General features: G+C 46.2%; 1 protein-coding gene across 4 annotated transcripts in view; it reads left to right on the top strand.

The window, feature by feature from the left end:
* Positions 1 to 1,276, top strand: part of FAM53A (family with sequence similarity 53 member A) — a 73,229-nt gene extending 71,953 nt beyond the window's left edge. For all 4 annotated transcript variants that reach the window (XM_068403322.1, XM_068403319.1, XM_068403320.1 and 1 more), the window contains exon 5: positions 89 to 1,276. In XM_068403322.1, coding sequence (XP_068259423.1) covers positions 89 to 412 — 324 coding nt within the window. In that variant the 3' untranslated portion in view covers positions 413 to 1,276. The remainder of the gene's footprint in view (positions 1 to 88) is intronic.
* The last annotated feature ends 14,069 nt before the right edge of the window (positions 1,277 to 15,345 follow it).

The following is a 15,345-nucleotide window of genomic DNA, read 5'->3' as shown; positions in this document are numbered from 1 at the left end:
ATACACTCAATTCAAGAATTTAAGGGATTTATTCTGCTCCTCCTGTACAGTCGTGGTTAATATATTCATGTATTTCTTTTAATTGCAGACTTTAAAAAATTCCAAAAGTCTTTGCTCCCTTGACTATGAAGATGATGATGATGACACACAAATGAAGACAATTGTGTCATCCCCATGTGACTCAAATGATCTTATGAACATCATCACCCCTGGTTCCAGTCCGATGAAAGAACAGCTGGATGAAGTAAGGCATCACGGGTCATGCCAAGGTAGCTTCAAAACAAGGGATTATAAGAAAGCAGCTGCAGTATGTGAAAGCGATGAGGACACAAGTGATTGTGAGAGCACTGAAGAAGGCATCTTTCCTCTAGACTGTGGGGACTTGGACCTAGAGCAGATTGAAAACAACTGAGACTCAAAGTTGTGTGCTAGAATCAGAGTTGCTCTAAATTAAAATGATAGAGGATTACCTTTGCCATGCATAATCCATGTCCCTGAATTCTCTGTATTGCCTATCTTGGGCCTGTGTTAGAAGAAATGTTTCAGGTGGGGGAAAAACGTGAACCATTGTTACCTGTTTAGTCTATTGATCAATATGTGGATGACAACAAAAAAAGTAGGAGGTTAAATGTTATTTTGAACATTAAGGAATAATTTTGAATAAATTTCCTAACAGATATTTTGCATTTTTATGGCTTTTACAGTTCTGGAGAAAAAAAAGCATCTCTATTTTGAAATGAATTTTCAGAAGGGCATTCTATAAAACTAAATCTGTCTACAGTGATTCTGGTGCGGGTATATGTTGCTTTTGTTAAAGAGCTTAATGTGAAAAGTGAATTGCATAACAAAATTGGTAATAAACCTTCAGATAGAACTCTTAAATATCTGGTTGACAACTGGTCCAAAGTACTCAACTGCCATCTTTGACAGTGTCTGGTTAAACAAACTTCATAACATGTACAAATGTTCTTTTCATACATTCAGGACTTTTTGATCAAAATATGGTAGTGACCTTAAAGGTTAACATTTTCCATGATTTTACTACTTGAATTGTTTTCTAGCCTGAAGCAATGCTAATTTAGGTGGGGTAAAACTGCAAGTAGCTGCCCGCCTACTTGGTCATTATGTTTTCTGTGGTTCAAAAGAATGTACAACAAGAGCACTTGAACTTTTAGACAGGGACTTTGTAATGATCAATTCCCCAGGAGGTGATCCCTTCAGCAATACTAGAAGGAAAATAGTCCTTGAATTAAATAAAATGACATTTTGCTTTGCACTTGTGTCTGCTTATGAATTTTACTAGTGGAAAATGTGTAGTCTGTGGCAGATTGTGCAATATGGTACTTATGTGCAGAATTGGGTGGAGGGGGAGGGCAGATTTCTGGTCATCTGTAAAGAAAGTGACATCAGGTTAGTCTGGGGAGCTGGAGAATAACTCATGCTGGATCCCAAAAGTGTGTCTCAGTGGTTGCATACACTGGAATAATCTCAAATGTAATACTGTATTCATTGCAAACTGTTGCAACACATACTTACTTGGTTAGTTCAGCTACAATAAGAATTTTTTGAACAAGAGGGAAATTAATCTTGAAAAGGTTTTAAATTGGATAGAAATGGGGAAGCTTAGATTATGGCATTTCAGTGCATCATGTTAGTCTGCTTAAGTGAGCCAACTCCTGTAACTTTTGCCATGAAACCAAAATACAGCAATGTATTTGAAGTCAGTTAATGGAATGTGATTAAGAAATAAATATCTTGAGGCATATGATAAAGTCTGTGGCAAGGTATAAACACAGGCTCCAACCTTGTGACTAGGGTCAGCCTTTGATAATAAAGAGAATTGGACTTAATTACTGAACCAGCTTAAATAACTCAGTATCTATAAAAAATTTTAAAAGTTTGCGTAGCCAGTAAGAAGCTCTAAACTCTTTTTCTTGCGTTTAAGACTCCTGCATACACAACTACAAGTGGCAGTGATCTGTGATATTGATACTGGTCTAGGTAGTCCTGCCTCCGGTGGGGGGATTGGACTAGATGATCTTTCGAGGTCCCTTCCAATCCCTAACATTCTGTGATTCTGTATGTGTGTTGTAAGGTACAAGAACACGGAAAAGACTTGTTGGGTTCTTGATATGTTAGTATATATTGTGTGGGAGAAAGTGAAACTGCTCACTGCTGGCAAAAGTAATTCTCCTTTTTCTACAAGAGTAAATAAAGGAGTTGCTGTTGGAGCAGTGAGTTCAGTTCCTGTTAACAGTGAGCATCTCACCGCACAGATATTTGCTCTGGTGTAGCACAGAGCATACAGATGGTGGCATACACATGCACAAAGTGATTTGAAATAATCTTGTACAACTGAGGATCACAATTCTTGCTACTTCCTTAAGAAATAGCTACTTCAAGAAGTAGCAAGTGAGGTACAGCCAGTTCCCCTCGTGGGTAGATAGGAAATGTGCTATAGTGTGGTGATCAGTCCATCGTGGGTAATGGAACAACCCAGCTCTCTCCTGGACTGCAATTACTAGTTGCAGAATTGCGCTTCTCTTTGTGTATTCTTCTTAATTGAGCAATAGAGGTAAGTAAAATTGAATCCACTTTAATGCAGGATTGTAGCAAAGGCCAATAGTACAACTGGGATCGCTTAAAAGCTAATTTGCCTATTTGAAAGCACTCTAGTTAAAAGTGTAATGGCATGGAATGAGAAAGCTAATGTGGCAATCCATTTGACTCTTCCTCCCCCAAGGAAGACAAACTTCTGGCAGAAGTAAAAGAAGAAAATACCTCAGAGGGCATGAATAAAAGAGGTAAGATGTGCTTTGTCAAGAAAAAAAAAATAAGAGCTGAAGCTATTAATAAGACAGTGATAAAGCAAAGGCAAGAGTAGAAGATCAGATAATATTTATTCTAGCTCTGAAATACGGCCTGGCTGTGATCTCAGTGAATTGACTTCTCTAGCCTCAAAGGCAAGGTTCTCCAGTTCCCTTCTGTAGGTGCGCTGCTTTCAGTCAAAGCAAAGCCACGTTCCTACCCACTCGCTTTGGGGAGGAAGGGGTTTCCCAAGTGAGGGTGTGGATACATTTGCATATGGGAAAGCAGGACTATGCCTCCTGGTAAGCCAGCTGTTAAAACTCTAAATAGCCCTTTCATGGAGGCAAACAGAAAGGAGTAGTTTTAGATACTGAAGAGCAAGTTTCATGAAAATAGGAAGTAGTAATTATCTAGTTTAAGCTCTTATTAGTGGATGACAGGAAAATAAGTAGCTGAACAGCTGTGCAGTAACACTGGCAAATGAAGAAATCTGCTGAAGGGAATCTGTGCATTTTGTCTATGGATGCTGATGTGTCCCCCCCTGAGAAGCAAGAGTAAAAGGAATTATTGGTTAAAACTTACTTCAGATGGGGCAGGCTTTGGCTTTGCATCCCCCACAAGATCTGAAGTCCTACTCCAAAAGAAATTCACAGATGATGAATTGGGAACCTTTGTTGCACTTGGTTATAGGATAAAATCTGTAGTGTCTGTTGGGCAGATACAGAATGGGATTTGCACGAAGGGAAAGCGTGGTTTCAGAGATTGAATTGTATTTGGAAGTGGGCTGAACTGGGCTGTACGCAGATCTGCTCTGGGAGTGGTTTCCTTCCGTCTTGCACCTGGTGTCAGAACAGAAGACGGTATTGCGTGGGATTGTGGGAGTTGCTCTTGGTCACTTATCTTTCATTTTTATTAGCAACCTGGATAACAAAGTAGTATGCATGTTAAATTTGCAGTCAACAGGAAGCTGGACAGATGTGAAAGATAAGATAGCATTAGAATTCAAAATAGTCTTGGCAACTTGTAGAAATGGTTGCGACAGAGAAGGTGGTGGGGAAAGACAAGATCCTTTTATTCAAGGCGCTAAATTTAGGTAGGGTTAGACAACTGCACAAACTCAGAGTGGGGCCAACTAGTAGGCGTTATTTCAGCTAAGGGATCTGGCAGTTTGTCCTGCTGGCAGTAGAAAAGCAAGCTTCAGGCTAAGGTTCACAAATGGGGGTATATTTGGTGAGACTCAAGATTATCCTGTGCTTCCCAGGAGCACCTCTAAGTGTGCAACTTGAGACGATGCACTTAGGACTAGAGAGGGCAGTGGAGAGTGGCATGACTGGTATCTTGAGAATGCATTTGTGAGGAAGCACTGAAAGAACTGAGCTTGAAATCACATGGTAGACTGGGCTTAAATTGCAGCTAGGATGAGTGATAGTTTCTCCTAAGGCTGAATGTAAAAAGAAATAAGGATAGGGAATCACTGAAAAGATTTTTTTCCGAGATGGTAGCTCTTCAACAATGGAGATCTGGTAAGAGCAAGCATCTGTCAGGAGCAATAGCTACATTTCAGCTCACTTTGGGGTAGGAGAAAAGGCTGGCTGACTTCCCACAGTCCCTTCACGTCCTGTTTTTCTTTGGATCCATATGACTTGCATCTCCAAGCAAGCCTAGAAGTTACAAGGTAAATAACTGCTGGAAGAAGAGGAGTGGAGAATAACATGGCAAGGAAAGCTCTCTGGAGCAGAGGTAGGAGCTCCCAGCTTATGGTTCAACTGTAATCTCTAGATCCTATTTGGAGTTGCCATTTGCCACAATATAGGCCCCTGTGTTGTAAGCTTGGGCTAAACCATGTTTCTGAAATACATAAGTATGTATTTGACTCTATCCAAGCCCATTCTGGTGTGGTGGTGCCTACTGAGTTTGACTTTCACATTGCAGGTAAAGGTGCTGATTATGTGTTGGTGTAAAGCTGGCCTCTGCAGAACCTCTGAAAACACATAGCTTCATTGGAAAGTCCCCGTTGGTGGTTGGCAGATGCCAGAATAATTTTTCTCAATCTGTTCACTGTGTGTATTTTGCAAACTACGGTGTTTGTTTTTAAAAGTACCGGAGTATAGATCAGTGTGCTCGCACAGTGGGCGTTCACAGCAGGGCTCATCCTCTCATTAGAGATCATCCAGTGCAGCTCAGCAGATCCCCTGGGGTGTTTCTTTCAAGGCTTCTGCCTTGTCCTTGAAAGAGGTGAGCTGGTTGGGCTGGTGGCACGTGTTGTGCGTGCTCACCCTGTAAAGGACCTGGTCCAGGAGCTGTAGCTTGCCACTTTCACCACATCTCTGTGCCTTTTCCTCAGCATTATAAAGGGACCAGCATCAAATAGTCGGGATCTGGGACCCTGCCACTGTGGCTGCTTGTCTTTGGACCCCTTGGTGGAGCTTGTTAGTTGTTTAATGCACACAAAATACAGTTTTATAGTTGTTTAATGCACACAAAATACAGTTTTAGAGGAGCATCACTACCATATGCTTAGCAGCCCATTCTGGTGTGTTTTCAAAGTAAGTTTTGACATTAGTTGTTTTGGAGTTTGTGTGTAATTAACATCATCCAAGTTACTGCTCCCACCACCATCTAGTCAGCACGGTAGTCATGGGTATGCTGAAAGCTGGTGTTTGCTAGGGGAGAATGAGGGTGCCTTTACTGTCTGCAGCTTCTTGGACCCATCCAGCTTTTATGGTTTTTTGCTATTGCAAAGTGACTTGGAGATCTATGCTGCGAGTGATTTGAGCCGGGGAAGTATTGCATGAACTTCATGGAGACACGTTTAAAACTTCCTTAGAACAGCATTTCACTTCTGAAACTCTTTAAAACTCAAACCATAAGATTAAATGTTTTATGATGTCTCAGTTTGGACGAAGAATTGTGGTATCCTAATTGAGGTAAGCTCGTCTGATGTGAGTGATGATGTGAATTTAAAGTGAGGGCTATTCTGTGTATCTTGCATAGTAAGAGCTGTTCAGAATGGTAGCAGTGACCCTAGAGGCTCTCAGACAGGAAAAGAGCAACTCCTAAAAGTATTTTTTTTCCCCTAGTTAATTTGTCTAATGCTGTGTCTTCACACACTCCAGTATTGCTGAATACCCTGACCCTCCTTACACCTGTCCCTAAATCCACTTGCAAATGGTAACATCCAACATCATTTCTCCACATTCCTTTAAATTTCCCTCATGCTAAGGGCTCTACACTGATCGATCTGTTTCCATTTTCTTTTCTCGGGCACTTCTACACCTGAGCAAATGGAATTGCAGGAGGGGTCTGAGCCAGGAGCACCACTGTGGTTCCCCAGCACAGGAGATGCCCAAGTGGGGGGAAAAGCTTCAATATACAAGCAGAGCGAGCCATACATGGGGACAAAAGGGTGCTATAATCCATGTTATGGACGGCCAGCTGTTCGGCTGCGGGGCTACCCCGCTCCCCCCATGGATATCAATGCAAATAGAAGGGGGGCACGCAGGAAGGCAGCTGGGCCACCGGCCGAAGCGACAAGCTGGGCTTTGTAACGTGGGCTTGCTCGTTAGCCGGGCTGCTGCGTGTACCCGCGGTGCTTCGGGATGGGGCTTGCGATTCGCCAGCCCAAACTTCACCTTCGGCCCCGCCATGCGGCGTGCACAAAAGGACGGGGGGAAATGCTGGGTCCCCAAGGTCAGTGCAAATGGCCTTTGTAAAGCAGTCTGGGTAACTCCCCCCACCCATGGCCCTGCTCCTCCTCCCTCCCATCCTCATCGCTTTAATGCAGTGAGGAAGGTTTTGTGTGAAACTGGGCACGGAGGTATAAAAAATTGTGATGTTTCAACAAGCATCGAGGCTCTGCTACAGCAGCGTGGCTGGTCCCGTGTTGTTTGCCCTATTTTAATCCCTCTGACAATGTGCTGGGGTTTGTGGGGTGATGTACCCGCCTGCCCTTATTGCCCTGTTGCCAGATTTGTTCAGCAACAGGGCGGAAAGCTCCAGGTTCACACCTTGTTTAGGAGAGAACTGGGTGGGTCACGATGCAGCTGACACCAGTTGGCTTCAGCCCAGCTCCCACGGGGGGTATAGGGGTTTCCAGCTTGAGGCAGCTGCATCCCACTGCTGGGCTATGAAATGGGGTCTCAGGTTTGGAGATGCATGTTGAGGAGCAAGGGCTCCCAATGAGCCCCCAGCCAGGGAGAGGAGCAGCCCTGGGCATCAGGCACATTTGTGGGGACGGGACAGGACATCAGCCTGCATGTACATCCTGGCTCTGCGGTGCCCATGGTGGGCATGGCTGTGGCAGAACTGTGGACCAGCGTCCTACACCATCTCTGAAGCACGGACTGATGGCCTCAACCTGGGCTGAGACAGGGTCAGGATGCCCAATAACCTTTTATGAAGGGCATCTGCCCCTTCTCTCCTCCCTACCTGTTCCCAGAGCTTCCTCAGCTACGCAGGGCTGAGGGGCAGAAGGGCAGCAGGAGTGACCCCTACAAAACGAGGGGGCAGGGGCGAGAACAGGGTGCTGCAGTAGGCCTCCGGGCAAGAGTGATGCGCTGCTGCATTGGGAGCAGTCCCCTTTGAAGCCAATAGCAAAAGTTCCCTGGAGCTGCACACTGTGGTGGATGTGCTGCACTGACACCTCTCACCTTGCCGTGGCACCTGCGTGGTTGTGAAACCCATGGCTCCTGTAGAAGCTGTTCCTGGAGAGCACGCCGTGTGTCTCCACTGCCATCAAAACCCCAATGCGCGGTGCTGTGGGTGACCCAAGGGCGGGATGCAGGGATGCTCTGCCCTCGGTGCAGCCGGGGTACCGGTCCCGTGGATTCCCTGCATCCTTCTCTTGGGCAGAGGTGGGAGCAGGGCTGGGAGAATATGAATGGCAATTCATCTGACTGAAGGCTGAGCGCTGTTTCAGGGGCTGGGAGTTCAGGCAGTGCTGAAAAACACCCCTGCACACTTTGAACTGTAATTAGTCATGTAAATTGTCGGGCTCTTGAATGTTTACCTGCATTGTTCAGAGTAGGGGAGTCAGGAGGGACCGAGAGGCAGTGAGGGTTTGTGGGGAACTGGGGGGAAGTTGCTTGTAATGATGAGACGTTAGTGGCAGAGGAAGGTTGTCTTGAGTGGACAGGTTGGTAGATGGGCTTCCAAAGCCAAAGGAAAACAGTGGATCATGGATAAAATGAATGGAAGAGAGCTACCCTTTCAGACGTTGAGCCAGGTTTGAATGGTGTAACCCACAGAGGAATTTACTGCACTTGGCAGCACTGTCGGCTGTGTGTAGCAACACTTCTAAGTGTGCGGCAGATGTTATTCTCCCATATTCTTCCCATTCTAAATGCTGAGTAGCTTGATGAATCTTTCAGATCCTTTCAGGCCTTTCCTGCCTATGCCCTGGAGCTGCTGCTTGGGAGAAAACCCATTGTCATCTGCAGGGAGGAGGTTTTTTCCCCAGAAAGACCACCTTTTTGACTTGTCTGGTGTTTGAAACCTGACTTATTCTCCATTTCTCACTCTCTCACCAGAAAATCAGTGCTTCGCTTGATGTTAATTATAGCTTTTACTGTCTAATTTTGATGCCTTTTGCAAGTAGCCCATCTAAATATAGATAGTCCAGGCTATAAGGAAAATAACGTCCCTTCCTAGGATGTCTTTACTGTCTGGTAGAAGTTGCTCAATGTTTTCAGTAAAATCTATTTAGAATCACAATTAATTCTCTCTTTTTTTTCTCTCCTTTGTAAGTAAGTGGTGAAGCGATTAGATGAAGGAAATTCATGACCATAGCATGTCCTAGCCTAGACACTCCATGCAACAGTCTACGCTTTCCAGACTGGGAGCAATTCAGCCTCCTGGCCATCATGATTTGCAGCAGGGATAGAAATACCCTTATTTTACCAATGACAGGACTGCCAGGATGGTTGTAGGCTATGGACAGCAAGGGAAGACTTCCTCCAAGAAGCTGTGCCTTCGCACTTACACCTGCTCGGACGTTATGATACCAATACACGCAATTTCCACTGCTTTCTTGTATGCTCTGGGGTCAGTGGTGAAGTCCTGTGCTCGATCTAATCATTGGGGCTACACCTTAAAACTGATGAGAGAGCCTGCCCTGCATGGTGCTGGAGAGCTGGTCTTCGGGGCTTTTAACATCAGGCATGTTCTTTCACCTGGTTTCCCCAGCAGGACCCGTGTGCTAAAGCACCCTTTGCATCTTGGTTGCAGCTACTATAGAATCATAGAATGGTTTGGGTTGGAACGGACCTTAAAGATCATCTAGTTCCAACCCCCCCGCCACAGGCAGGGACACCTTCCACTAGACCAGGCTGCTCAAAGCCGCATCCAATCTGGCCTTGAACACTGCCAGGGAGGGGAAATCCACAACTTCTCTGGGAAACTTGTTTCAGTGTCTCACCATCCTCACAGGAAAAGAATTTCTTCCTAAGATCTAATCTAAATCTACCCTGTTTCAGTTTAAAACCATTCCCCCTCGTCCTATCACTACATGCCCTTCTAAGAAGTCCTTCTCCAGCTTTCCTGTAGCCCCTTCAGGTACTTTCTATAACTGTAACAGCACACCACACCACAGATGGATTTTCTGCACCACTTTATAGCCTGGTTAGTTTTTTTAAATTTTCCCGCTCTGGCTGGAGGCCGACAATGTCTGCCTCCTTTATGCCTGCTCAGCCTCAGCCGGGCACGGATTTCGGTTGAAGCGGTTTAACAAACGTCAGCGCTGGCCTCATTGTGCTGCATTGTTTTTGTGGGTGTCTGCACCTTTCAAGCGAGCTCCAATTAGAAGGACGGGGGAGAAGAGAGGGAAAGAAAGGGAGTAAATAGAGGCAAAACGATCCAGCTTTCAGCAAATCTGCAGCCTGTTTATCAGACAGATGGAGCCACGCAGTGGATGGCTTTGCTGCAGCCTGGCCCCTGAGCAGGTGGGTATTTTGGAAACGATGAGCAGTTTGCCCCCCTAATTCGTGGCCATGCAGCTTACACCAGACATATGTTGACTACAACTTGACTCGGCTCCTGCTGTTGCACGAATCGGAATGTGTTCGCCTTTCCCCACTGGCTTTAAAAATAAATTGTTGGAATAAAACCAAAGAGAAAAAGTTACAGGCACTTGTTGCGTTGGAGTGGGAAGGACAAATGGGGGTTCAGAACCACCCGGGCATGATCTCACTTAAGTACTAATTGCTGAGTGCCTTTCATTAAGAGACCATCGTGGTTGTCCCAGCAGCATTTTGAACGTATATGCAGATGGGCAGATGGCCCTTTGCTGTAGTACAGGCAGACACATCTAGTGTTACAGATGGATTATTATGTTGATTCATTGCTAAAAGAAAAACTTATCTCACAATAGGGCATTCGTTTGAGCACGGTTCCTTCTCGAGCTTATGTTTGTCCTCAGTATTGCCAGCTTTCACTCCATGAAACAAAGTTTTCAATCAGCAAGGCTGGTGTTTCCCCTTCTGTGCTGCAAAAAGGAGAAAAAGTTAAAGAACCTGTCTAAAAGTAAAATGGCCCTTTTAGGACCTAGAAGATGCTTTATAACTTCAACTGCTGCTGGGCAGGGAGGGAACCTTTGATAAGTGGTGCTTACTCTTTTTCTAACCCGTGCTGAATTGGGATCGTTCCTAGGTCAAGTCCTCCAACATCTCTGGGTTAGGAGGAAGATCTGGGATGGACCAGCACACCAGCATGAATATGATGGACAGACATTGTGCAATGTGGGGGCAGAGGCAATGCAAAGTCTGCCCTGTCCCAGGTCCAAGGGGAACAAGACAAGGAAGCAGGTGGATGGTTGGATTGTGCAGATCATGGCTCTCCTTGGGCTGGTGCCAAAACCAGCTTCTGGTTTTCTCCCATGGTGATGGTCCTGGGCTGCACATTTTGTCACAGTCTTGTCAAAGGTAATTCTTTTCCCTGGGACATCCTCCACAGGACACTGGAGCAGTGCGGGGAGGAGAGTCAAGTAACAGCCTCTAGAGTCACTTGTCACCAGCTTCGTTACAGTTGTGACGAGAATAGCACTCTTGTTTCACCCTGTTTCCAAAAAAAAGGAGGAAGGGAGAGAGGGAAAAGAAATCTCATTTTCTGGTTGACTCTGCTATCTTGATGCTGAATTTGTATCCATTAGAGAAATGCATCTCCAGCTCCTTATCTACCCAGCCTTTGTAACTTGGTGTTGTCATACCGAGCAGAGCTCTACCAGAGGTTTGGCCAACAAGAGAAAAGTAAACAGAAGATGAACTCGGAGATATGAAATCTGGAGCTACCTCTGCTGCAAACAAGGTTATTCTAAAGCTGGCCATCATTGCACGCTTTAATAACGAAGCAGCAGCAGAAGGTCCCAGCAGTAAGAGTAGAAATTGCCCCACAGCTGAGATACTGCAGTTATGTTGCTGTCCCATAACAGTCTGTCCTGAGATCACACCTTTCTCTCCGTCTTTACGAGGTGTGGTTTAACACACTCATTGCCCCAGGGACGTCTGGGGAGTTAAAAAACCTCTGATCAATGGCATTTCTCCAAATAAAGGGGGAAGTTGTGTGCCAAACACTGAAAACAAACCTTGAGTGATGGCTTAGGTTTGCCAGTTGCTACCTGGGCAGATGTGCCTTCTACCCAGGCTTGATAAAGGATTTCTGGGTTTCAGATGTGTCTGGACAGTCATTAAATATCTGAGTGTCTGAGTCACAGCTTGTCCCAGTGATATCTGCTCGAGGTTTGGGTCCAAACAGTCCCTCCAGTACCTGTCCATGGGGCTTGGTGGTGCTCTGTAGCGATGGGAGCTGCTGGGGTCTCCAACATGTGATGAAAGCCTGCAGCTAAGGAGATCACCAATAAACAAGCAGAACACTTATCTATGGTTGCAGAACAGACAGCCATGGAAGCCAGCCGCATTTAGGGTAGACACGCATATAAAATACTGGGGAAAAAATGGTTACCTAACATGAAGTAATGTTACACAACGCAGGGAATGGGACATAGTGCTTAAACCAGACAATGACCTTTTAGTTTTAGTTTCTGAATAACATCGACTGGCATTATGCAACAGTTGACCTGTCTGTAAAATGGGGGAGTTGATATTTACCTACATCCTCAGGATGTGAGTCGTCAATTAATATTTGCAAGGCAGTTGGAGGACTTTGGATGAGTGGCTTTGCAGGTACAAAGATATACATTACAGTCTCCTCACCATGAGACAATGCAGCAGCAAGTGCCTCCAGGGAGCTTGTGGAGTCTCCTTCTCTGGAGATATTCAAAACCCGCCTGGACGCGACCCTGTGCAACGTGCTCTGGGTGACCCTGCTTTGGCAGGGGGTTGGACTAGACGATCTCCAGAGGTCCCTTCCAACGCCAACCGTTCTGTGATTCTGTGTCTACACACAACCACGTGTGCCCACAAACAGCTTTCCTAAATCACAGAATCACAGAATGGTTAAGGGTTGGAAGGGACCTCTGGAGATCGTCTAGTCCAACCCCCTGCCAAAGCAGGGTCACCCAGAGCACGTTGCACAGGGTCGCGTCCAGGCGGGTTTTGAGTATCTCCAGAGAAGGAGACTCCACAACCTCCCTGGGCAGCCTGTGCCAGTGCTCTGCCACCCTCAAAGTAAAGAAGTTCCTCCTCATATTCAGATGGAACTTCCCATGTTTCAGCTTGTGCCCATTGCCCCTTGTCCTGTCACTGGGCACCACTGAGAAGAGTCTGGCCCCCTTCTCCTGACACCAACCCCTAAGGTATTTGTAAGTGTTGATAAGATCCCCTCTCAGTCTTCTCTCCTCCAAGCTGAACAGACCCAGCTCCCTCAGCCTCTCCTCGTAAGAGAGGTGCTCCAGTCCTTTGATCATCTTTGTAGCCCTTCGCTGGACTCTCTGCAGTAATTCCTTCTCTTTCTTGAACTGGGAGGCCCAGAACTGGACACAGTGCTCCAGATGTGGCCTCAGCAGGGCCGTGTAGAGGGGCAGGATAACCTCCCTTGACCTGTTGGCCACATTCTTCCTAATGCACCCCAGGATACCATACCAAAGGAACGGTGTGGTTTCAAATGGGTGAGAAACACAATTTGTTGTTAATTAGTTAACCTTACCCTAAAATGCTTTATGCTTACGAGACTGTGGTCACGCTATGGATGCATTTGTCATATTCAAAGAAGGAAATGGTTTCTATACTGGCCATACGAGGCCAGGCTGGATGCCTGCTGTGGATCCTCCTGGCCTCGGGTTCAGTGAATCTGTGCATCCTATCAGAGCATGAAAATGTTTTTGCTTAAATATGCCCAGCTATATCGAACAGCACTAACTTCAGTGGTCCCAAATTCCTCCAGCTGACTGATGCTACCAGTGTGACATTATTTCCCAAGTTCCGTGGGCAGCTGTAAAAAAGAGTGATTCTGTAGACGAGGGAAGCTGTTTGGGGCAAGGTTTGGTAGAAGGTCCCTGCCTTCAGTGTCTCCTAACGTGACTTTTATGACCTGATTTTTCAAAAAGCCTCTAAGGGGAAAAACCAGGCCTATCTAAATGGGATTTGAACTAATCTTTGAAAATCTGGCCCAAATATTTCTTCTATAGTTAAAAAAAAGAAAAAAATTCTAGTTCTTAGAGTTATAATTGTCAAGGAAATTCTAGTGCCTTTGTTATCTGAGGCATAGCCCTTTAGACTTCTCACGTCTATACTTTGCTGAGAGGCAGTATCTTCCCATATGGCTCAGGAAAACAGAGGGAATTGTAGGATAGCAGTGGTAACATCTGCAGAGTTTATAGTGATCTCATTGCCTTGCGCTGTGATTTAGTTGACTGTTTTTTGAAAAAAACAGAGTGAACAAGTCAGGATTTGGGGTGGGGGGGAACAAGGAGCCCATCAGTCTGAGGAAGAAGGGAGGAAACCCAGCTCTTGCCAGGAGCTTGTTCAGTGCTTTCTCTGTAGGAAGGAGACCTTCAGCTCTCTGCAAAGGACGGGCTTGGGCTGGCAACAAGCTGGGACGTCTCTGTGAAGGTGGGAGAGAACACGAGCATTGGGGTTCTGCTGCCTTTGAAACCACCTTTGTGTGAGCAAGAGCTGGAGCTTTCCTGCAAAAAAAGGTAGGTTGGTGTTTCACAGAGAGAGCAGATGAGAGCAAGTGGTTTGCAGCTAAACTAGGAGATGAGTAGGTGTCTAAATTGCCTTATACGTATCCAGGTCAGGATGTGGAACGGGGAGATATTTTCTCCTCTGCTGCCTGTGAGATCCAGAAGCAGCAGCTGCAAAGCAGCAGTTATGTTCTTGTTTGGTAGGATCCCATCCACCCTGGCTGAGGTCTCTTTTTCTCTAGGTGATTCACATCATCTATAGCCTCCGTCCTCCTTTCCTCCTTGCAGAATCCCAGTTTCCAAGCTGTCGGCCCCACTGCATAAAGGAAGATGCTGGCTCAGCGTGTTAAGACCGTGCCGAACTTTTATAGTATGGAATAAAAAAAGTAAAGGTGAAATGTGCAGCCCAGGGCTCCCATTTCTTTCTTGTGTGCTCCTGGGAATGGAATTTTTGTCCATTGGACCCGAGCTGCTCTAAAAAGCTCAGAACAAAAGCTGATCTTAAAAGTGATCCGCAAAGGAATAAATGGCAGGCTCGCTCTTTGTTATTCACATGTGGTGCTCAAAGAGCACTTGAAATGGTTGGGATTTTCTGCGGACATTTTCTTTCTTTAATTCCGCTTGGGTTTTGGGGGCTTTGGGTATTTGTTTTAGCAGTGGCCCAGGCATATGTCCCTTCTGAAAAACATTATGGCTGGCTGGGAAACCCATACATTAATGATGTCGTGGGACACATGTGGGTGAAACGGGCAGAAATGGGAAAAGCTGGGTGTCTGGGAGGCTGATATTCTCTAAGAGGCAGCCTGGCCTTTGTCTCTTACTTAATTTTATTCCCGTCTGCCCTATGCTCTGTGCCACACAATTTACACACTGAATCATGCTCAGCAGCCGTATTCACAAGCTGGCATAAATTTATTTTCGTCCGCTGGCCAATTACACCAACTGCCTCAACTGTTGTTTATTTTCTTCTGTTGCATCCTCTTGAGTTACTGTTAACACTGTCCCTTTTGAGTAGAGATGGGCTTTTTGGCACGGGGGCCTGTCGGCCTGCCAAACTAACGGACCATATCTGTTATCTAACTAGTTGTAAAGGCTCCAGTTTCAGGACAGCTTGCAGTTGCTGCTGGCCACCTGTAGTGCATTGGCAGGGGTGGAGACCACTGCCTGCGTGGGACGTGTCACCCCCTCTCAAGGGTGTCCTTTGGCACCGACCTGCCCTCAAATGGATGCTTATGGGTCTTGCCTTGGAGAACAACTGCCCTTCTGTGGCTGAGTCTCACGTCCCCAGGGCTGGGTGGCAGAAGTCCAGCTGTACCAGGGGAGCCTCGCTGCCCACGCAGAGGGACCATGAGGTCCACTGCACACAGCTGCTCTGGAGGCTGCTCCTCTGGCCAGAGAGGGACCTGATCATGGGGAGGCTGCGGGAGGGAAGAGCCCTGCAAGGCAACAGCCCCTGGACTCCC

The sequence above is a fragment of the Nyctibius grandis genome, chromosome 6 (genome assembly GCF_013368605.1).
Source record: "Nyctibius grandis isolate bNycGra1 chromosome 6, bNycGra1.pri, whole genome shotgun sequence".
Taxonomy (NCBI): Eukaryota; Metazoa; Chordata; class Aves; order Nyctibiiformes; family Nyctibiidae; genus Nyctibius; species Nyctibius grandis.
This window is presented reverse-complemented; position numbering and strand designations above follow the sequence as displayed.